This window comes from Ochotona princeps, chromosome 16, assembly GCF_030435755.1.
Source record: "Ochotona princeps isolate mOchPri1 chromosome 16, mOchPri1.hap1, whole genome shotgun sequence".
Taxonomy (NCBI): Eukaryota; Metazoa; Chordata; class Mammalia; order Lagomorpha; family Ochotonidae; genus Ochotona; species Ochotona princeps.
This window is the reverse complement of record NC_080847.1, coordinates 54,736,341-54,759,206: the sequence shown is the minus strand read 5'-3', so window position 1 is coordinate 54,759,206 and position 22,866 is coordinate 54,736,341. Positions and strand designations below refer to the sequence as shown.

Below are 22,866 nucleotides of genomic sequence, written 5' to 3'. Positions count from 1 at the left end.
ACACACAGAGCAGTCACACACACACACACAGGGCAGTCACACACACACAGAGCAGTCACACACACAGAGAGCAGTCACACACACACACACACAGAGCAGTCACACACACAGAGAGCAGTCACACACACACACACACAGAGCAGTCACACACACAGGGCAGTCACACACACACAGAGCAGTCACACACACACTCACACAGAGCAGTCACACACACACACACAGAGCAGTCACACACACACAGAGCAGTCAGACACACACAGGGCAGTCACACACACACAGAGCAGTCACACACACACAGGGCAGTCACACACACACAGAGCAGTCACACACACACACACACACACACAGAGCAGTCACACACACACACACACAGGGCAGTCACACACACACACAGAGCAGTCACACACACAGAGCAGTCACACACACACACACACAGCAGTCCTCCCTTGTCGGAGGTTTTCTGCAATCTCCTACCGACCCACTCCATCTTACAGGGCCACAGGTGCAGAGGCTGTCAGTTACCCGCTGGCTGGGTCAGGGGTGTCCCACGTGGGGGCGGGTGACACTCACCGGCAGCCCACGCCCAGCAGGAAGCAGGTGAGGGCCACGAGGTCGCACTGGTTCCAGGCATCGCTGAGGTAGAGGTGCAGCCGCTGGCGCAGCGGGGCCTCCCCGGGCCCGGGGCCGCCACTGGCCAGGCTGCCCCAGCCGGCGCCCAGGCCCTGGCGCAGCTCCTCGCAGAGCAGCGTGAAGGCCCAGAAGTAGAGCAGCAGCTCGAGCAGGCCGGGCCGCGGCGTCTGGAAGTCCACGAGCAGCACGCGGGCGAAGAGCAGCAGGAAGAGCAGGTAGCTGACCACGTTGCCCATGAAGGCTGTCACCGGCGCCCCCCAGAAGTGCGACCAGCGCCACAAGCACTGGCGCCACGTGTTGCCCCGGCAGTGGTCCTGGCTGCCCCCTGGCTGCGGCGAGACCCCCAGCGGTGTCTTCTCAGGAGGCTCGGCAGGCCTGCGGGGGGAGGGAGAGGAGCCTTAGAATATTCTATGAACTCTGACATCTGACCTCCTTGGCCTGCAAGGCCTCTGACCCTGCCTGACACGAAAGGTGGCCTGACAAAGGGCTAACTGCGTGACCTTCAACCTCTGACCTCTGAAACCCACTACCATCCTGACAGGCAACCTTCCACGTTGGACCTTCTTCCTCCTCCTGGCTCCAATCTGGGGGCTGCACCTCTTGAACCCCTGTTTGGCTTTTGATTCCAAGTCCAGCTTCTTTTCCCGTGACAGCCCGTAACCCCAGGGCCGCCGTTGTGACGCAGTAGGTTAAGCCACTGACTGCAACACCTGCAGCTTGCAGGCCTGAGGTGGGTCCCACCTCTGCTTTCGACACACCTGGGAAGCAGCAGGTGAAGCCTCAAGTTCTTGCTTGATTATATTTTAAGATTTATTTGGCCCCAGTGTGGTAGCCTAGTGGCTAAAGTCCTTGCCTTGAATGTGCTGGGATCCCATATGGGCGCCGGTTCTAATCCCAGCTGCTCCACTTCCCATCCAGCTCCCTGCTTGTGGCCTGGGAAAGCAGTCGAGGACGGCCCAAAGCCTTGGGACCTTGCACCCGCATGGGAGACCCGGAAGAGGCTCCTGGCTCCTGGCTTGGGATCAGCTCAGCTCCAGTCGTTGTGGCCACTTGGGGAGTGAATTAGCAAATGGAAGATCTTTCTGTCTTTCCTTCTATTTGTAAATTTGCCTTTCCAACAAAAATAAGTAAATCTTGAAAAATAAAAAGATGATTTATCTGAAAGAGTGACAGAGAAGAGATCTTCCATCCACTGCTTTATTCCCCACTGGTTTATTCTCCCACGTGGCCAGGAGCCAGCGCTTCCACCCGTGTTGCCAAGCATGTGGGCCGTCTTCTGCTGCTTTCCCAGGCACATCAACGAGGACCTGGATCAAACTCCTCAATCACTGCCACCCCCCTGGGAGTCCCAGGCACCTGCTCCATGCCTGGGCCCCAGGGGACCCTGAGCCCTGCCCCAGGCCTGCCTAGCACAGGAGCCAGGCATCTGGGGGGACTCCAGGAACTACAGCACTCTGTCAGGGGCAGGAAGATGCGGCTCCAATCCCGGCTCTGCCACCTGCTATTCACACAGCCTGATGTGAATGACAGGCCTCAGTTTTCTCTTCTGAAAAATGGGGACTGTTGACTTGATTTTCAAACACAGTGTCTGACCAACCAGCACCAAGTGTTCTGGCACCTATCACCGGGGTCATCTTCAGCATCGCCGTACATGGCGAGAACAGGCAAGGACGCCCTGGCTGATGGTGTGGGTGCCTGCTGGCCAACCGCTCTTCTCCGTTTCAATGACTATTTCACATTCCTGAGCACCATCTCTGTACACACGTGTGCATCTGGCTTGTTTCGGGAGGCGTGTACAGGTGACACACTCAGGCGTGAGCTCGGCGTGTCCCTGTCAGCTGCAGAGCCTGTCTTTCCTCCAGCCCGTTTACGGGGTTAAAGTGGAGGTAGGGGGCACAAAGCTGCCTGTGGGTGGGACCCTCGCTCTGCTACCCTGTGGCTGTGGCCTCAGAGCCTCCCACAACGTGGGCGCACACGCACTGCTGACGAGGCCACGGGATGTGTGTCAGCAACAGCAACAAGTATCCCAGGAGTCATGTCAGAACCTAGGGTACGCCTTTTGCATTAACCTTTTATTTCCTTTGTTTGAAAGACAGCGAGATCACTCCCAGCTGCTGGCTTCATGCCCCAGTGTTCACAACACAACAGGCCAGGATAGACCAAAGCAGGGAGGTAAGTCTCCATGCAGGTCTCCTGCCTGTGGGTGGCAGGGCCGCCACCTGGCACCTGAGCCACCACCAGGCACCTCCTGGGATGCGTATTCATAGGAAGCTGGAATTGGGACCAGAACTGGGACTCGAACCCAGGCACTCTGTTATGGACTGTGGGTGTGCTACAGGTGGTTCTTTAGCCACCAGGCCCCTGGGGCACCTTTCACAGCCATTATTGCAGTGAAGTCCCCCGAGGGCTCTCCCAGACATTGTGGGAGTGGGAGACTGCTTCAGCTCACCAAACATCTGGCTCTCCTTGGTGTGGGAGAATTAGGAGCTAAGGGGATTGCCAGACAGTTTGCTTTCGTCAATGAAATGTGGGCAGAGGGACCGGTCACCTTGGCGTGGAGCCTCTGGGGCAGGCCTCGTATGCCACGGTTCTCTCCTGCTGCTGCGTGAGACCCGCCACACCCTGGCCAGGCTGGGGTCCAGATGACCCATGTGGAGCACAGCTGTGGCCACACCACAGGCGGACTAGGAGAGAGACATCTGGGCTCCTCACTCCCACCCCCATGACTCTGGATTAGTTGGAAGTGGCGTTGGTCACGGGTGTGGTGCCTATAACCGCTCTACCCACAGGGCACCCAGGCTGGCGGCAGGCGCGTTCCCCTGGTGACTCTAGGGCCGGCTGGGAGCTGAGGAGACAACCAATAGAGCCACTGCCTAGCACAGTGGCGCCTTCTTGCCCTTCATCTCGCTCCTACCAGCAAAGCCAAGGTGGGAACCCAGGGTTGCCTCACTCACAGCCAGCTTGCTCGGCAACCCAAGAGGCTGCACCCTCAGAGGCTGGATACATGGTCTCTTTCCCTTCATCAGTCCCGATGCAGGAGAACCAGGGCCTTCGGGCTAGGGCAGAGGTCGGGGGTGGGGATCGGTACAGAATCCAGACAGGAGCCAGTTCCACTGACCGCAGCAGCAGGCAGCAAATTACCTTCCAGTCAAGAACTCCTTGGTGGCCAAATCAAATTCTGAGCCACGCCTTGACCTGGCACCTCTCCTAAGCCCAGCCCCTCATGGGATGGGGCAGTGACACGCATCCTATGCTGGTCAGGCACACACACACACCTCACCCCACACACACACACCTCACCCCACACACACACACCTCACCTCACACACACGCCTCACACAACATCAGGGGGCTTCACTCACCGGACTGGCCCTTCCCCATTCACGTCCCTGTCCACGTCTAATTCTAGTTCCTTCTGTGGGGACTCCTCTTCTGATTTCCTGACAGGAATGGAAATGCAGAGTGAGAGAACGGCGAGAGGAATTTTCTAGAAAGACTCAAGGTTCTGCTCCCAGATACACAGCCAAGAGATAGCGAGGTGGCCCTCCACAGTCACCCCAAAGAGGTCTTCTCCCAGGGTCACAGCCAGAGCTAAGCAGAGGAGTTGGGGAGCACCCCAAAAGCTCACTTCCCAGAACATTCTCTCTGGGAGAGAGGAGTGCAGCCGATTGCCCTGGCACGCAGCATAAGGAAAGCCACGCAAGAGTGAGTAACCGGGGCTGGGGGACCCCCCTCATGTCACCCACAGCCCCATGGACTGACCTGAAGGTGAGGAGGTTGGTGTAGATGAGTGGGGGGCAGAAGAAGGCGAGAACCAGGGCCCAGATGGGTGTGGTGCTGTCCATCTCCCCCCACCACTTCTGGGTCAGCAGAGACTGTGGGAGGAGCAGGAGCCTCAGTCTCCCCCGACCACAGTCCCGTCCCTAAGACCTGGAGCCCAGGGTAGGTGCCGTCACTGTCTCAGGGCCCCGGGGGCAGGGGAAGGCCGGGCAAGGTGAGACAGGCTGCCGCCTCAGGCTCGGGCTGGGAGAGTCCAGTCGGGACCTGCCGGCTGCTGGGCAGAGCCCTTGGCACAGATGAGCTTACTGAGCCCTGGTTCGCAGCCAACAGGGTGGGTACTGCCTTCTCACTCATGAGCCATAGAAGGGATGAAGGAAACGGAACCAAGAAACACCACCAGGAAGTGGCAGCGTGGAAAGCCACGCTGCGAGCAGCGAGCCACTGCTGCAAACTCTAGGTATTCACTGGAACTGCTGGCACAAACCAGGCCAAAGGAGAAGGATGCGACCCAGGGAAAACAGATCTTCTGCAGGCCGGGCGGGAGGGGAAACTTCCTGCCCTGAGTCGTCGGGAAGGCTGGGGGCAGCCATGCAGGAGGCCCAGGGGTGCCCAGCCCCATGGCGTCCAGAGTCCTGCTGAGTCGTGGCCTCTCACCTGCACGCCGTCCTGGGCGAAGAAGGCACGGGCGTCGGCCTGGGTGGCCAGCTGCAGACAGGTGGCATCACCCCAGAGCGGGCAGCGGCGGAGCAGCAGGCGCGCCGCTCTGTCCTCGCTGCTGCGGTAACACTCCCCGAAGAGGTCTGGGGGCAGGAGTAGGGGTGCGGGTGAGGAGAGGTGTGGGGTGGGAGCGGCGCCCTTCATCTCCCCCCATGTCTCCAGGCGCCGCCCCACCCCCAGCACACACCTACGCCCAGCCCCTCAAACTTGGCCGCCAGCTCTTTCCTGCGCGCCGCCTCCTCCGCTTCGGGCTCCTGGCGAGCCATCACCCGGAGCAGCAGGCACGCGCCCAGGGCGGAGACCACCGAGTTGGAGCCCTGGAGAGACCCAGAAAAGGCTGTGTGGGGCTAGAGTTTGGGGTGAAAGCCAGTTTCCCGTATAGGTCCCCTCTCCAACTACTGACGCAAGGGGACTCTAGTTGGCTGCCCTGACAGCGCAAGGTAACAGGCTCCTACCCCCACGTGGGAAACCTGCTCGGACCCTCACGCAGCCCCAGCTGTGGGCCGCATCTAAGAGGAGTGAACAGTGGGTGGGGCCTCTCTATCCCCTCATCTCTGTGCCCTGCCTCTCAGTGGCCAGTGCGATGGCTCAACAGGCTAACGCCCTATCTGCAGCACCAGGACCCCCTGTAGGCGCTGGATCGTGCCTGCAAGGTGAGGACCTTAGCCACTAGACTACTGCGCCAGGCCCAGAAGATCTTTCTCTCTCTGTCTCCTTCTCTCCGTAAATTTGCCTTTCCAATCAAAATAAAGTTTTTAAAAATCCCAAGTGGCTAGTCATTTTTTTTAAAGATTTATTTATTTTTTATTGGAAGGACGGATATACAGAGAGGAGGGATAGAGAGGAAGATAGTCATTTATTTTCATCTACATGCAAGGGAAAGAGGGGAGAAAGGAGAGAGAAAGAGGGGGAGACAGAGAGAGAGAGGGAGAGAGAGAGGGAGAGAGAGAGGGAGAGAGAGAGGGAGAGAGAGAGAGAGGCTTTTTCATTTGCTGCTGAAGACGGGTTTTCCCTTCCTCCCTCTGGCTCCCCGTCCACTACTGGATAAACATCTGGCCTCCTTGCACAGGCAACCATTTCCCAAAGAAAGAGAATGGTTTATGTCTGTGAACATGGAGCAGTGACCAATGCATACTGGTACCGGGAAATCAAGTTCTAGAAAATGTGTGCAAGAAAAAAAATGAAGTCAGTATAAAGGGGGTCGAGGGTGGGTGAGGTCAGAGGTCAGGGGTTCCCAAGGGGCAGGGCCCTGGCATCGGAAGACATGAAGGTCAAGGCTGTAACCCAGTGGGAAGACAGAAGACCGGGTCGTCAAACTCACCATCTCCCAGAAGTACAAGGCCATCTGGGCTCTGTTCAGTAGCAGCGCCCAATAGAGCAGGTCACTCCAGGGGGCGTGGCCGGAGCCACTGTCCGAAGGGTCCAAGTCCGAGATCAAACACATCTGCAGGTGACAGAGGAGTGCGGAGGCCTGTCCCCACCCGGGCTCAGCCACACCTCCTGGGGCTATGTCCCCCGTCCTGGGGCCCCAATCAATCCCAGGCGCTCCCCATCTGGTGCTTACACTCTCACGTTGTGAGCCTTGGCTTCGCTGGGAGCCCCGGCTGCTGCCTGTGGCGCACCTCGGGGCGTATGTCTCTCCCAGCAGAATCTTCAACACCTGCCTCACGTTGGGGGGCCGCAGGTCGGCTGGGCTCCCTTTAAGGGGCTGAGATTTGGTGCCAGAGCCGTGGGATGCCTGGTCCAGCAGGCTGCGGATGAGCGAGTTGGGGGACGCGGCGCCGTACAACTGGGCCAGGCGCGTGGGGGTGAGGAAGTGGCCGAGACTCAGGCCGTGGGAGATGAGCAGGCGCACGAATTCAGGCCGGTCGTTGAGCAGCGCATCCATGAGTGAGGCCTCCAGGTGGAAGGACTGCGAGGAGAGGGGCAGGATGGGCTGACCAGGCTTCCCCACAGGGCGTGAGAGGCCACAGGGGACAGATGGGCAAGCAGAGACACATACGCACCCCCAGGGAAGCGGAGGTCCTGGGGAGGCGGGCGGACCTGCCTTGTCAAGGTACCCCGCCGCTCCCACCACTCACCCGCCACTGGATATCCCCCCGGAAGAGTTCGCTCTGGGCGATGTCCACACGGTTCCAGGCCACAGCAAGACGCAGCTCATCCAGGTAATCTGAGGCCTCGGAGCTGCCGCATGCTGGGGGAAGTCAGGGGAGAGTGAGAGCTAGAGCCAAGGGTTGTGGGCGGGTCAGCTGGGGTCTCTAAGGTACTGGGGTTGCTCCAGGCACCAGCTCACTTGCGTTCTGGGTCTGGAGCTCCTCCCCAAGAAGGAGACTGCCAGCCGGCCAGGGAGGTCATGGGCCAGGTGATGGGAGGGAGAGAGAGATGGAGAACTGTGGAGGAGGTCCCCACTCAGTCTGCTGGGGACACAGCACTGTCGACCTGCTCCCTTTCTTGGGCCCAGCGCCCCACAGCAGGCCACCATCCCAGCACTGTGCAGTGGTCCAGAAGAGCCAGACAGTGGCTTGGGGAGCGGTGAATGTGATGATGGGACTGGGGCGACCTTGCTGTCTGCAGTGGTCAGGGGAGCAGGCAGTTCCCTCACTGAGGAGCTCTCAAGGGTGCAGGGTAACCGCTGCAGCTTGCAGTGGGAGAAGCAGAAGCCCAGAGCAGGGTGCTGACCCTGGAGACCACACAACTTACATGACCACCGTCCTGGGCCCTTGGTGCCCACCACAGCCTGTCCCTGACTCAGCATCCACCCCCAAACCCACCTGCACCCCCCAGCAACTGCATCTCAGGATCACCCCCTCTGTCCACCCAGCCCACAAGGCAGACCCTGCCCTTGTCCCTCTGGTCCTCTCCTGTCCAGTCCAGCCCCACCTTTCTCAGCACTTGTCTCTCTCCCTCCTGTTCCCAGGGGCTCCCGGCCAGTGGGTCAGGGAGGCACTCCTGCCTCTGCTTGCTGAGGTTCCGTCTCTGCTCCCCCCAGCCTGCCCCTGCCCATCCCTCAGGGTCCTCCTAGACACAGAACTGACACCAACCCTGTCCCCCTTGGGACCAAGTCTCTGCCCCTTGGCCTGAATGGCCTAGCCCTGTCTGGGCTGCATGCCATCCTCATGACCTCACACACCCCTTGCTTTTCCCTGAAGTCTCCACCGTCCTGCCATGGTCCTGCCCCTCCCCCACCTTCCAAGGGATACAGGGGCTGTGTGCAAACAGATGCTGAGGACAGAAAATGGGTCTGGAGCATCAGATGTGTTTGGTGAATGAGTAGATGTGCCCCTCCCTTCCTGCCCCCAGCCTCTTCCACATGACCGGTCCTCACCCTGCCCGGTTCCCATCATCTAGTCTGCTGAGGTACCATTTCTGGTGACCATCAGGGGTTCCCTGCTGGGAGACAGCACTTGGGTTCTTGGCCACCTAAAGGGCTTGCCACATGTCACACATGTGGACGGGCAGATGGATAGATGAGAGAATATTTGGATGGATAAATAAAAAGGTGGGTGGGTGGATAAGGGGATGGATGGATAGATAGAAGGAAGGAAAGAAAGATGGATGGATGAATGGGATGGGGGTATGGTGGGCAGATGGATGGATGGATGGATGGTAGATGGATGGATGGATTGCCAGGTGGATGGATGGATGGTGGATGGATGGATGGATTGCCAGGTGGATGGATGGATGGTGGATGGATGGATGGATTGCCAGGTGGATGGATGGATGGTGGATGGATGGATAAGAGGATAAATGAAGGATGGACAGGTAGATAGATGGGAGGGATAAATGAAAAGATGAAAAGATGGATGGGTGTGTGGCTGGATGAAAGGATGAGAGATGGCAGAGGCACAGATGGAATGGTGGGTAGATGAACAGATGAAAATTCAGCATAGACTGGTGGAAAGTGGAGAGAATGGATGTGGGCTCCAACAGATGAAAACAGATGTGGAACACAATGGAAGTATCTGGGGGACCATGTAAACAACCCCAACATGTTCTAAGGAACACTGCTGGGAAGAAGGCCTGAGAGCTAAAAAATGGCTTGGACCTCAAGTCAGCCAGGACGGACAAAGCAGCCAGGCAGATGGGAGTGGGCATCTTACCATTCACCAGGGCCTTCAGGACAATGGTCTCAAACTCCTCGGAGCCGTCCTCCGACGAATACACCGTCAGCAGTTCCTTCCGGGTCATGATCCTCTCCACCTGCCCCACATGGAATGCTACACTCCCAGTCCAAGCCCTCTCGGGCCCTGCCCACAGGGATGTAGGACCACAGTCACAGACTCCGCCACAGGACCCCCTCCTCCCTCAACTCTCGGCCCTGACCCCAGCCTGGCTCGCTCCCCATGTCATACCTGGGCCTGCAGGACCTCAGGGTCCCCTTTGGGGAAGAAACGTCTAATCCGGTCTTGGGCTTCTCCTCGCCTGGACCCCCCACTCCCCAGGGCCATGGTGTCTTCCAGGGTCTCCGCCAGGCAGTCAGCAGCTCCCCCTGAGCCAGCCACCAGCAGGCAGGGCAGCTGGAGTTGGGTGGCATCCTCTATCCGCTACAGGACACAGTGGGCAGTCAAGCTGGGGCGGGGCCGACACAGGCCCTCCCTGGACCCCACTCCCTCAGACAGGGACACTAGGTGTGCCGGTCCCAGTACCTTCAACATCTTCTCGTCGCCCTCAATCAAGAGGAGGAGCACAGGGATGTCGATTCCAGTCCCTGAGAGAAGACAGTTCAGGCGCTCAGTCCTCTCCCATCAGCCTTTGCTGCGGAGGGGCAAGAACGGCATTTCCCAGGAGTCCCTGGGGCAAGCCTTGCTCCCTTGCTGGCGCCAGGTAATAAAGCTCATGGGAAGTGTCATTTCTTTGGGTGCGCTGGGAAGGGGCCAGGTTTGGCAAGCTGCCATGCTCAGTGCCCCAGAGGAGGGGAACACAGGGCACCTGGACTCCTGGGACCCTGAATTGCCCAGGCATTCCTCATGTGAGTCAGCCCTGTCATTAATTAACCACCCTGGAGCCAGAGGGGGGAAGGTTCAAACAGAAAATGAAGGAAATAAAAGGTAAGGGGCCATTTGAGCACACGTGTGTGCGTGCACACGACAGACTTGCCATCAGCAATGGTAGGTCACTTTATACTGAGCTAAATTTCTGTGTGGACACTCACTAGGCCTAGAGTTTTGGGCTAATGTAACAAGGTAAGGAAACAAAATACGTGGTCTTAAAATGGACTTTTGGGCTTGGCAGCGTGGCCTGGTGGCTAAGGTCCTCGCCTTGATCCCATATGGCCGCTGGTTCTAATCCCGGCAGCTCCACTTTCTCTCTGTCTCTCCTCCTCTCAGTATATCTGACTTTGTAATAAAAAAATAAAATAAAATCTTTAAAAAAAAAAAAACGGACTTTTCAAAGCTGGGAGAGATCAAAGATATTTATTTTTATAAAATGACTTACATTCCCAAAGAATTGGAAAACTACTTCAAAAAAAAAAAAAAGATTCACACAGTAATTTGGGAAGAGGTCAGCTTTGCAACGTCCTGTACTGGGGAGCTGGCTGCAGTCCCAAGGTCTCCACTTCCCATACGGCACCTAGGAAAGTTCCAGGCTCCAGGCTTTGGCCTGGCGCAAACCTGGCTGCTATGGCCATTTGGGAAGTGAACCAGTGGGTGGAAGATCCAGCTCTTTCTTCACCTCTCCTTCTCCCTCCCTGTAATCCTGCCGTACAAACAAAATAATAAATATTCTTTAAAAAAAATGCTACTGGGCTTGGCATATAGCCTAGTGGCTAAAGTCCTTGCCTTGAACGCCCCGGGATCCCATATGGGCGCCGGTTCTAATCCCGGCAGCTCCACTTCCCATCCAGCTCCCTGCTTGTGGCCTGGGAAAGCAGTCGAGGACGGCCCAGAGCACTGGGACCCTGCACCCGCGTGGGAGACCCGGAAGAGGTTCCTGGTTCCTGGCTTCGGATCGGCGCAGCACTGGCCGTTGTGGCTCACTTGGGGAGTGAATCATCGGACGGAAGATCTTCCTCTCTGTCTCTCCTCCTCTCTATATATCTGGCTTTGTAATAAAATAAAAAAAATTAAAAAATAAATAAATCTTTTAAAAAAAGAAAGAAAATTGAAATTAAAAGTACTTTAAAAAGAAGCAAGATAGGGAATTTTGGACTTGAACTCCAATGCCACACACTGGTTCCCTAGAATACTTATTTTCTAACAGCTTGCATGGTTCCAACAAGCACACGCCCTGGAGCAGTGGAGGAAGCCAGGGACAGGGGTTCTGTGACATTCTTCCATCCCCATCGCCTCTGGGCAGACACAGGTCCATGGGCATTGCACACCAAGCCCAGTCTCACACTCTGCTTTCTCTTTCAAGTTCTGCTCCAGGGGATTGGCACCGTGGCACAGCAGGCAGAGCTGTGGCTCGCGACACCAGTGTCCCATCTTGCAGCGCCAGTCTAGGTCCCAGCTATCTGCCTCAGACGCAATCCCCCACTAACGCACACCCTGAGAGGCGCCAAGCGTGGCTCAAACAATGGAGTTCCTGCCAGCCTTGTGGGAGACACGGATGAAGTTCCAGCCCCAGGCCTCGGCCTGGCCCAGCTCTGGCCAGTGCACTTACTGGGGCAGTGAACCAGACGGTGGACGATTTCTCTCTCTCTCTGCTTTTCAAATAAAACTTGGAAGCAAAAGATTGGGCCAAGGAAGCCAGGTGCCAGGAACTGCCCCTTGCCTGGTCTTGGTAAGACCCTCACTGAGTCACGTCCTTATTGATGGGCAGAGGGGAGTCCACGGCGGCCGCCACTCACCGCCCAGGCCTGTCTTCTGCTGCGCCACGTAGTACTCAAAGCGCAGGCGGAAGTGGTCCTCGCCGCCCATGCGGCCATGGGTGCCGTCATCCACCAGGAAGAAGGCTGAGTAGTTGTAGTCCAGGGGGAACTCAACTCCATCCTCAGGGTCACCACGCCACCGGTACTTCGCAGGGAACGAGCCCTGGGGGACATACAGCCTTTCAGGGCAGGTCAGGACACAGACACAGGAACCTCTTCCCTCACACCCAGGGGTCCAGCCCCTCCTCCCTCACACCCAGGGGTCCAGCCCCTCCTCCCTCACACCCAGGGGTCCAGCCCAGACCTCTTCCCTCACATCCAGGGGTCCAGCCAGCCATCCTCCAAGACCAGGGGTCCAGCCCCAACCCTCCTCCCTCGGATTCTTTGTTTCCAAGACCGTGGGTCACACCTTCGGGTTGGTGAGGTTGTCTCTGTTTCGGACCACGCCCCAGGGGGCCACTCCCATGGCTACCACCTTGGAGCCCCCGGTGCTAGCCATCTGGTGGTCCCTCACAGCCACGCCGACGTGCCGGCCAATGCCTGTGTGCAGCCCGCCTGTGACTATCCAGGCCCCTGCACAGCAACAGAGACGAGTGAAGTCAAGGGTGGGCCCGGCACTGAGGAAGTGAGAGCCCCTGCCACCCCTGCCCCCCTAGCCGGTCACCTGTGCTCTGGGCAGCCCGCACCAGCCCACGACGCAGCAGGTCCTGCAGCCAGGTCTGAAGGACGGGGCCCGACGAGCCCCCCAGCACTGACACCACCATGTTGGGTGCCCGAAAGCCCCATGTGCGTGTGACCAGATTGTAAATTGTGGCTGGGTCTGTGCGATCCGAGAGTCGGAGGAACTGTGGACACAGGGGACGGCGTCACGGGGAGAGGGCAGAGACTCGGGGAGAGGTCAGCACAAGGAGGAAAAGATGGGGGACCCAGAGTGTAACAAGGACAGAAACCCTGGGGTGGGGTCAGGACCCAAGGGGAGAGACAGAGACCCAGAGAGGAAGGGATAAAGACTGGGGGACAGTGGACAGACAAAGACTGGGGAAGACAGTGGATGGAAACCGGAGAGAGGAGGCAAGCCAGGCACACAGAAAGACACAACATTTTGCTGGGACTCCCCCAGATCCCAGAACCGGGAGCCCCCGGCCCGCCCGGACATGCAGGCCTCACATTGCTGGGCCTGCGGCCGGCGCCCATGAAATCCAGTTCCCCGAAGGCATCTGTGGGCTTCTCGGTGGTGTGCACATCACTGTCCCACTCGGTCACCACAGCTGCCCCGAACGCATCCTCCACAGCCACAGATGGGTGGGCTTTCCGGGGGCGGCCGCACTGGCACAGAGTCCCTCTGGGGGTTGGGGTGGGGGTGGCGGAGTGAGGGTGGGAGCATGAACCCGGGGACCCACCCCCCACCTGAGCCCCAGCGTCCAGAGCGGCATCCAGGCAGACCCTGTCACTGGCTCCGAGCACCGCGGACAGCTCCAGGCCACTCCCCTGCCGGAAGGAAACCTCTGTCCCAGCAAGCAGTTAGCAGGGCCTCCCTGCCCACAGCCCCGTAGGAAAGGGAAACCCAAGGGGTACTGGGGGAGCTGCGTGCAGAGGCCGGGCTCGCTGTGTGACCCCAGGCACATGGCTTCACCTCTCTGAGTCTGATCTTAGTTTCCTCTTGGGAGCAGACAATAATAGCGCTGGCTCCTCCCCTTCCCCCCGCCCAGCAACAAGTCAGGGTTTCCTGGAATGAGAACCACATACCAGCCCCAGCTGGAGCCTCCTCTGAGAGCTTTAAATAACCTTGCACAATGGCCCCGAAGGACGCCTGCCTGACTGTCCCCTGATAAAGCCCACGGAACCAAGACAGTCAGGGAGATCTGTTCCCCCCCCCCCAACTCCAGGGTTTTCCTCAGAAAATCAGGGCTGTGTGCGGGCCACAGCATCCACCCGTGAGCCCGTGGGGCTCTCCCTGCAGCAAACGGATGTGTTCTCCATGTATGATTCTCATAGACAAAGTGTTTCCTTCCCCAACTAAATGAACATCAAGGTTCCCAGGCCACTACTTGTGACTGGCGTCGCAGCTTCAGAGTGAACACAAGGTCTTGGGGAATGAGCAACCTGTTTGGAATGTTTTTAGCATTGTTGCACAGTGAATTAGGCCACCTGCCTATGGTGCCAGCATCCCATAGGAATGCTGGCTTGAGCCCCCAGCTGCTCCACTTCCCATCCGGCTCTCTACTAACGCGCTTGGGAAAGCAGCAGAGAATGGTCCATGTGCTGGGGACCCTTCACCTGCACGGGAGACCATAAGAAGCTACTGCTCCCAGATTCTGACTGGCCCAACTCTGGCCATTGTCGTCATTTGGGAAGTGAACCAGCAGATGAAAAACCTCTCTCTCTGTAACTTTTCAAGTGAAATAAATCTTTTTTTTTTAATGTATTTAAAGCCCTTTGATCCCTGATTGCAGAGAGTCCAGACAGCGAGACAGCCCATATCAGCATGTCAGGACAGATTCCTGGGGAAGGACCACACGGATAGCCTGCAAGGACACTTGGTGGAAATGCAGCTTGTGAAAACATTTTTGCACCAAATACTTGTAATTTCTCAAGTTTCACTTTCCCATGAACTTTTTTTTTAAAGAATTATTTATTTTATTACAAAGTCAGATATATATAGAGGAGGAGAGACAGAGAGGAAGATCTTCCGTCCAATGATTCACTCCCCAAGTGAGCCACAACGGGCCGGTGCTGCGCTGATCCGATGCTGGGAACCAGGAACCTCTTCTGGGTCTCCCACGCGGGTGCAGTGTCCCAATGCATTGGGCTGTCCTCGACTGCTTTCCCAGGCCACAAGCAGGGAGCTGGATGGGAAGTGGAGCTGCCGGGATTAGAACCGGCGCCCATATGGGATCCTGGGGCGTTCAAGGCGAGGACTTTAGCCGCTAGGCCACGCCGCCGGGCCCTCCCATGAACTTTTCAAAGCCGGTCCCACGTGGATGTGCTAAAAAGCTCTGCAGGTGGCCATCCTGGCTGCCCAGGGTGCGTAGGACACATGTGGGCCAATTCCAGGGCCAGTGGGCACTGCATAGAGGATACAGCTTTCCGTTCTGAGTTGAAAGTCGGGGCGTGCCCTAGCTTTGCCCACTGTATCCCTTAGACTATCTCACTGTCCATCCTCTCTCATCCCCTCAGGCCACTTCACAGTGCCTCTTCTGGCCAAGACTACACCAGCTCCCAGCCCCATGGAATTCTTCATACCCATGGGGCTCCTGAGACCCTGATAACCAGATATGAAATCCAATCAAAAGCTCTACAGCCCAGTGGCTAAATCCTTGCTTTGCACGCGCCAGCATCCCATATGGGCACCAGTTTGTGTCCTGGCTGCTCCACCTCCCATCCAGCTCCCTGCTTGTGGCCTGCGGAAGCAGCAGAGGATGGCCCAAAGCCTTGGGATCCTGCACCTACAAAGGAGACCTAGAAGAAGCTACTGGCTTCAGATTGGCTCAGCTCCGGCTGTTGTGGCCATTTGGGGAGTTAACCAGAAGATGAAAGATCTTTATCTCTCCTTCTATCTGTAAATTTGCCTTTCCAATAAAAATAAATAAATCTTAATAATAATAATAATAATAATAATAAAGCTCAATGAAAACCAGGATTGGGATGGTCCCGGCTAAATAGGCGGTGGCACCCGCTGGCATGAGTGTGAGTTGGAGGGTAGTCAGCTGGGATGAACTAGGCTTCAACACCCAGTTTTATGTATAGGAGAGCTGAATGGAAGGTGGGACAGACCGGATGAGTCCACTACACATGCTGGCAGACACAGAAACTAGGGCTGGGGGCCAGCCCAGCAGGGGTTACTGGGGGTCACTCTGACTGGGCCGCAGCTCCCATTGGCGTGCCTGAGGGCCGACTATGTGGAGGGCAGCATTGGGCTGGGCCGCCGCACCCATTGGTTTGCATAAGAAATGAGCTGGAAATAGATCTGACCTAGCAATTGTAATTATCAGTGTGGACATAGGCTGATGTGGATGACGGAATGAACTGGACAAGGTACAGGTGGGTTCACACACAAGAGACACGACTGAGATCGCCTTGGTTACGATTTCTTTGAGGATCCCCCAACTAAACCGCAGGACTCATAAACTATGGAGAGGGTGGCAGGACCTGTGGTCTGTCAAAACCGGACCTCCTTGTTGGCTTTGACAGAGCAGTGGGTGGCATACCCAGAGGCACATGGAGGACAGGTAAGACCATTGGAGCCTGCAGAAGACACCTGGTACCACAGCAGAGAAAAGAGGGCAGAACAATTGATCAACTACCCCAGTGAAGCATGAATCAAGTGTCTGAGCAAACGGAGACTCAGAGGAGGACTGTGTCAGCCAACGGACCTTGCAAAGATATCGTCACCCTTGCATCTGCAAGATCAAGAGCGTTTCAAAGCTATTGAAGCCACTTGAGCAGAACCCGTGAGGCATGCTCCACACCAGGGATGTTGGGATGACGTCAGGTGGCCGTTCCCAGCCCCGGGTGCTGATGCAGTTGGGAGGCTGGGTGTGGCTTCTCCCTTTGCCTCGTCCCCCAGATACAGGAAGAAGGAAAAGAAAATGTGGAAACAAAGGTCTCACCCATTTCCTACTGATCCTGGACCCTTCCCACCCTAATAAACTATGTAAACATCATCAAAAAATTTTTTAATTAAAAAAAAAAAACCTCGGCTCCTCTCGCCCCACTGGCGACTGTTCCGGCATCACCTGGGTACCATGTGTGGCCAGGTGATGACAGTCGTGTTGGTAATCACTCCCAGCACCAAGGGATGGGCAGATGGATGGCGCTGAATGATGATCTCTATGCCCCACGTCCTCTTCCATGCGGCCACCAAAACCAGAACTCTGCCCACCGAGACTAGCAGTTACCTGTGTGGCCCTAGACACAACAGCCCCTATTCTGGTCTCGGCTGACTGCGGCACAAGGCCCCAGCTCCCAGACGGCCCCTCCAGACCCCCTGTTCCGCGGCAGGGTCCACCCGCCCCACTGGCCTCCTCCCAGCTTAGCCCAGCTCGGCCACTCTGTCTTTTCCTCATTCTTCACTTGCCTCATGTTACCCAGAGTGAGGACCCCACAGACCCCAAGGCTTCCCAACTCAGTTCTAACGCCAAGGCCCCCAGGACGGGCAAGCAACTTGACAAAGAGAATGTTCGGGTGAGAAGTGCTTCCGGGGCCTCCAAACACAGGCTTGCAAATAGGCTGGCTCTTTCATGCACAAGGAAAATAAAATAATAAAATAATGAAAGTCCAGGCTGGCGCAGCCTCCCTGCCCTCACACCTCACCCTGCTGCTCCACGTGTCTGTGACATTTCACCCACTTCCTGCCTGCTGGCCCCAGGTGGCCAGGAGTCCCCAGAGCTCAGATCCTCCCAAAGCCAGACCTGCTTTCCCTGTGCCCCACTCGGCCTCAAACTCCAAGCAGTCGGACCCCGCTTAGTGACCAGACCACACAGGCAGGGCCACCCTCACATTCCCCTCCTGGCTAGACCCCTGCCTCCACCTCCCGGATGGCTGCAGGGCCATTCTAATCCAGCATCAGCCCCCACTTTCCATAGCACCTAGCGCCCCAGCACTGGGTCCCACTGGTGAGCTCTGAGACCCAGCCCTCCCCAGCACCCTCCTTGCTCTCATGACAAAGTTCCTTACATCTAAACCCCACCCCGAATGGCACAGTCATGAAGGAGGACTTTGCACACGCCACGTCCCACCCCCAGTCACCATCCTGGTGCCTCCCTCCAGCCTCCTACCCCCAGCTGCTCTCGCAGTGCCGCTACCCCGCGTCCCCTTCCTCATCTGGGCCAGACGCCTCCCCTCAGCTCCCAGGGGGAGGGTCCAGAGGCCCATCCCAGTAGATGCCATCTGCCTGCCTTCCTCCCTGCAGCCACTCTCTCTGCATCACCTTCCTCTTCTAGACCCAGCTTCCAGCACTTGACCGACTACACTCCCGTAAGTTTTAGAGTGCAGCCAGCACTGTGGCATCCCGTACCGGATGCCACTTCTAGTCCCGGCTGCTCCACTTCCTGTCCAGTGGAGGACAGCTCAAGTGCTCAGAAGACCATCACTGAAGACCGTGAGGTCAGCCCAGTGTGTCCAGTCCTGGATGGCACCTGCAGGTGGGACAGTTAATACCTGTCCCAGTGGGAGCTGCAGACTTTCCCAAGCTGACTCTCGGGGCAGCTGGGCACTGGTCCAGGAAAAGAAAAAACGCATTAAGTTGTTTAATCCTGCCACATGCCCAGGAGGAAAAAAGCCCTGTTGCCACGCCTGAATGACAAAACAGGCCCAGAGAGGGAGAATGCCTATCCCGAAGTCACACAGCACGTGTTTCCAGAGAAATTTGAATCCTGGTTGGGCTTTGGGGTGGTGGACTTGGACGAATGAATGAACAGGACGCGGTAGCTAACGGAGACGCAGAGCGACAGAGACGCAGGGAGCCGCGACACGGGGGAGGAAAGACACAGAACCCACGCCCAGCCTAGAGAATCGCGGGGTACACGCAAGACCCCAAGCGCGGTCGGCCCGGAGCAGGGGAGGGGCAGGGAGGCCGAGCGCGCCCTGGGGCGGACAGCCCGCTCACCCGGGGTCTGCGAGGTCCGCGATGAAGGTCGTACACGTTTTCTTCCTAAAGATCTTGGGGATCCAGCTCTGCGGAGGGACACGAGCGGGAAGGTGGAGTGCGGCCGAGTTGCCGGGTGGGGAGATCCAAGGCTTGGGGGAACCCCAAAATCACCCTCTACGCGCCCTCCAAAAACCTCGACCGCCTCCCTACCCCGTGCCGGGACTCCAAGGACCCAGGAATCTGCTCCCCACCCCCTTCTCGGTGCGCCCCAAGAATCCAGCTGCCCAGCGCTCCTCCGTGTCTGCTGTCTGCGACCCCCTCACCTGCCACGTGCCTAGGGCTCCACACCGTACCTGCTCCTTCTCCGCGCCCACCATGCCGCCCTCTGGCTGCCCACGGTCCCGGCTCCGCGCCCGGCTCCCGACTCTCCCCGAACAAACCGGATCCGCCACCTCCCAGCCCAGCCCCACGGGGCGGGGCGTGGGGGACGTCACGGGGGCGGAGACGGGCTGCTCGAAGCCGGGACCGGAGACACCCCGGGCCCTGCACGATAGGTGCGCGCGTGGGTGCAAGGGCCAGGGCTGTGGGGCGTGGGTGACTGGAGAATGGGGACCCGGGAAGGGGGTGAGGGATTCAGGAGGGATGCCAAGTGAGGGACGGGGCATTCACACAACCCCAAAGGGACAAGGGACAAAGACGAGTGGCAGAGGGATGACAGAGTCAGAAGGAGGTGCCCGCAGAGAGAGGGAGGGACACGCAGAAGGCTGGGGAGTCCCGAGGCTTGAGAAAGAGGGGTGTGAGATTTGGGGAGGGGTACACTGACCAGAGACAGACGTGGAGACTGGGGTTGGGGAGGGGTGGGACCGTGTGGAGGAGGCCGTGGGGTTCCCCAGTTCACATGAACCGTGGAGCAGTAGGTGAGGGGGGCAGGCTCAGCGAGCCTGCCAGCTCTGTGTGCTGGGGACAGCTGGTGCCTCGGTAACCTGAGCCCCCTCCTCCTCCTGCCCCTGGCTGTATTTATAGCCCTGCCTGGCCTCGGGTCCCCTTCCCCCAGACAGACCTGAAGTCCAGTGACAGGAGGTCACCCTGAGCAGGGTTGGGGACGGGGCCCTTCCACCCAATTCCCCCACCAAAGGGTCCCATTCAGTCTGGAAATACCAGGACCTCCCCTCTAGTCCTTCCTTGCTGAGGTCCCCCTTCCTGCCCACCCCAAATTATTCCAGGCTTCCCCCAGCAGTCCTAGCCCTTGTGTCAATGCCAGACAGAGGCTGATTGGCAGTCCAGTGCCAAGCCACTGTCCCTTCTGTGGACCAGGAAAATACCCCATTCTCCCACCCACCCCTTCCCCAGTTGGGACATGGAGGAGCAGGAGGGGAGGGGCAGGCGGGGGCTGGCCAGGAATAACTCAGGCCTGAGAGTAAATTTAGCCACCAAGAGGGGAGGAGAGAGACCCTATTGGCTGCGGCATGGGGAGGGAGGGCCCTAGAGGGAGGTCAGGGGGCTCCCAGCCAGCCTCAGAGGGGTGTCCGAGAGCCAGGGGAGACACAGCGAGGAAGAACAGGTCGGATTGGAAGGGGACAAGGACCCCAACGGGTGTCCGTACGGCCACGGAAGCTGCTGGAGCCACACCGGGGGCACACCGTGCTGTCCATCCTCATGGGCCACCGGGGGCCATGGCCACAGGCTTGTTTCCTCTGGGCTGCTGTAGTCAGCCTGCTGCTCCCTCCTGCTGTGACCCAGCAGCTGAGAGGGGCTGGGCCGAGCCCCAGTGACTGGAACAGCAATGCAGGCGTCCCCAGGCCCTCGGAGGACATGGTGGCTGAGTACAGCCACAGCCACAGAGGCCCTGGGCAGGATGATGAGGATGTGTCCACGGAGAGTGGACGGCATCTCCAGAGCTACCAAGACCACAGACGGGCGGATGGAGGAGATGTCTTTGGGGAGGACGGCCACCAGCCCCAAGGCCACAGGAATCCCAGCCACAAGGCTAGAGATGGGAGTGTCTTCGAGGGACATGCTGGGAAGGTCCACGGGCCCAGAGGCCACGGCCACGAAGGTGTGGAAGACTCGGCCGAGCATGGGAAGCATGTCCTGGGCCACAGGAGCCATGGCCACGTGGACGAGGAGGATGTTGTCTCCAGCGAGCGTCCCCATCACGGACACGCACACCCAGGCCACAGACGGGATGAAGGTGATGAAGAACAGGTGGAGGAGGATGTCTCCCCAGAGGACAGACATGAGGCCCACAGGCACCCAGGCCACGACAAAGAACATGACCACCATCACACTCCCAGCCACAGGCACCGAGGCCACGAGGAAGAGGATGACGATGATGATGAAGACTCCATTGAGAACGGGCATCGGGCCCACAGCCACCGGGGCCAGGAGGAAGAGGATGAGGACGAAGAGGAGGTTATGTCTGATCAGCACCATCATCATGTCCCTGACCACGGACACCGAGGCTACGGAGATGAGGAAGATGAAGAAGAGGATGTGTCCACCGCACATTGGCATCAGGTGCCCAAACATGCCCACCACCATGGCACTGGAGATGAGAAGGAAGAGGAGGAGGATAGGGAAGAGGTCACAGCCAAATCTGGCCACCATGTGACCAGCCATCCACCCCATAGCCAAGGGAGCCAGGAGGGGGATGGCCCTGATGAAGTCCCTGGCCACCACCACCACAGAGAGAAAGATGTGGACACGTCAGGGGAGCTTGGCCACCAAGTGCCACAAGGCCACCTGCATGACACTGAGCATGATCTCAGAGGATCCCTCGAAGAGGAGATTGGCCACCAGCCCCCAGAGCACTCCACGGGGAGGGACAGAAGTCATGTGAGGAGGGGTGGCTCTGAGGAGGAAGAAGAGGAAGAGGAGGAGGAAGAGGAGCTGGAGGAGGAGCTCCCCTTCACCATCATCCCCAACCCCATGGCTGGGAGGGAGGTGGCTGAAGGTGCACCCAGTGAGGAGAGTGGTGAGGACACAGGTGTGTGCCCTGGCCTGGCTCCTGGGGGTAGGCAAACAGCCAGGTCCCCGGGAGCGTCACCACCGCCTTCCTGTCCCCACAGGCCCACAGGATACCGAGCAGGACAGCAACTACCAGCCAGGCTCCCTGTGCAGCTACTGCACCTTCTGTGACGTACGTGCCCAGCCCTGCAGGGGAGGGCTGGGGGCACAGGAGGGCCAGGGCTGAGGGGCTGGCAAGCTGTGCCAGGGGCAGGGGCAGGCAGTGTAGGGGAGGGCTGGGGGCACAGGAGGGCCAGGGCTGAGGGGCTGGCAAGCTGTGCCAGGGGAAGGGGCAGTGCAGGGAAGTGTTCCCCCGGGGGGTGGATCTCCCAGCCTGGGGAAGTGCCCGGAAGGATATTTCTCCCACATGGCAGTAGGACATCTCCCTAACTAGCCTCCTCTGGTCCCAGCGATGTACTGAGTGTGAGAAGTGTCACTGTGACGAGGAGAACATGGGCGAGCACTGTGACCAGTGTCAGGTGAACACCCCCCTGTGGCCCCAGAAGACTCCCCTCCCCCAACCTTACCTCTGTCTTTAACCCCAAACTGATCCCGGATACAGCCGGGACTCCACACCCAGTTCCCACCCAGACCTTAACCTTGACCCAGCCAGCCTTGGGGCCCTGTTGTTCACTCTCTCCTCATCCCCACCCCAGCACTGCCAGTTCTGCTACCTCTGCCCGCTGGTCTGTGAAACCATCTGCAAGCCAGGTGAGACAGGCCGACCTCGATGGGGGCGGGCCCAGCTGGGAAGGAGTTGCGGGAGGCCAAGCAGGGGCTGGGGAATGGAGTGATGCTTTGGGGGCGGGGCTGCCAGGCTTAGATACCGCCCCAGCAGGGGAAGGGGCACCTCCGGTTTCACTTGTGGAGCCCCCCTCAAGCCTGCTTTCTCTGCCGCTCCCCAGGAAGCTACGTAGACTACTTCTCCTCGTCCCTGTACCAGTAAGTGTTGGGAGGAGGGCGGGCTTAGGGGCACAGGCTACAGAGAGACCCCCGGGCCTCCATTGCCCTGTCTGTGCAATGGGCACGCCCAGGGGTCCCCCTTCGGCTGTCTCACCGTCCTGTCTCCTCCGCAGGGCCCTGGCTGACATGCTGGAAGCTCCCGAGCCCTGAGCCAGACCCGCCACGCAGACGCATCCCCGAATCCCTGCAGCCCCCTCCCACGAGCCATATTTATTGCTCTAAATAAACATGCTCCCTGAACCCTCGCTGTTGGGGTGGACTCCGGTTCTTGGGACACCAGGGGTGGGGTGGCGTAGCTGGATTCGGCAACCCCTGAACACTCCCTCTCCCCCAATCAGTCCACACGCAGAGCTTGTTGAAACAGTTCTCT

The 22,866-nt window shown here is 58.5% G+C and overlaps 2 protein-coding genes across 3 annotated transcripts in view; one reads left to right on the top strand and one right to left on the bottom strand.

Moving 5' to 3' along the window:
* TRPM4 (transient receptor potential cation channel subfamily M member 4) overlaps window positions 1–18,985 on the bottom strand; it is a 28,595-nt gene extending 9,610 nt beyond the window's left edge. Inside the window, exons 1-17 of one of the 2 annotated variants that reach the window (XM_058674812.1) lie at window positions 18,881–18,985; window positions 18,546–18,613; window positions 13,106–13,280; window positions 12,603–12,783; window positions 12,348–12,511; window positions 11,918–12,101; window positions 9,774–9,835; window positions 9,480–9,671; window positions 9,228–9,327; window positions 7,209–7,321; window positions 6,692–7,039; window positions 6,449–6,571; window positions 5,315–5,444; window positions 5,065–5,210; window positions 4,393–4,505; window positions 3,993–4,070; window positions 571–1,005 (exon numbers count right to left, since the gene is read on the bottom strand). In XM_058674812.1, coding sequence (XP_058530795.1) covers window positions 571–1,005; window positions 3,993–4,070; window positions 4,393–4,505; window positions 5,065–5,210; window positions 5,315–5,444; window positions 6,449–6,571; window positions 6,692–7,039; window positions 7,209–7,321; window positions 9,228–9,327; window positions 9,480–9,671; window positions 9,774–9,835; window positions 11,918–12,101; window positions 12,348–12,511; window positions 12,603–12,783; window positions 13,106–13,280; window positions 18,546–18,613; window positions 18,881–18,904 — 2,636 coding nt within the window. In that variant the 5' untranslated portion in view covers window positions 18,905–18,985. The remainder of the gene's footprint in view (window positions 1–570; window positions 1,006–3,992; window positions 4,071–4,392; window positions 4,506–5,064; window positions 5,211–5,314; window positions 5,445–6,448; window positions 6,572–6,691; window positions 7,040–7,208; window positions 7,322–9,227; window positions 9,328–9,479; window positions 9,672–9,773; window positions 9,836–11,917; window positions 12,102–12,347; window positions 12,512–12,602; window positions 12,784–13,105; window positions 13,281–18,545; window positions 18,614–18,880) is intronic. The other variant, XM_058674815.1, reaches the window with a different exon arrangement.
* Window positions 18,986–20,339: 1,354 nt separating this feature from the next.
* HRC (histidine rich calcium binding protein) lies at window positions 20,340–22,741 on the top strand. The gene is made up of 6 exons (XM_058673946.1): window positions 20,340–21,513; window positions 21,596–21,666; window positions 21,944–22,012; window positions 22,190–22,244; window positions 22,439–22,475; window positions 22,610–22,741. Exons 1-6 carry the CDS (start codon window positions 20,340–20,342, stop codon window positions 22,644–22,646), a joined length of 1,443 nt encoding a protein of 480 aa, XP_058529929.1. The 3' UTR covers window positions 22,647–22,741.
* Window positions 22,742–22,866: the final 125 nt, after the last annotated feature.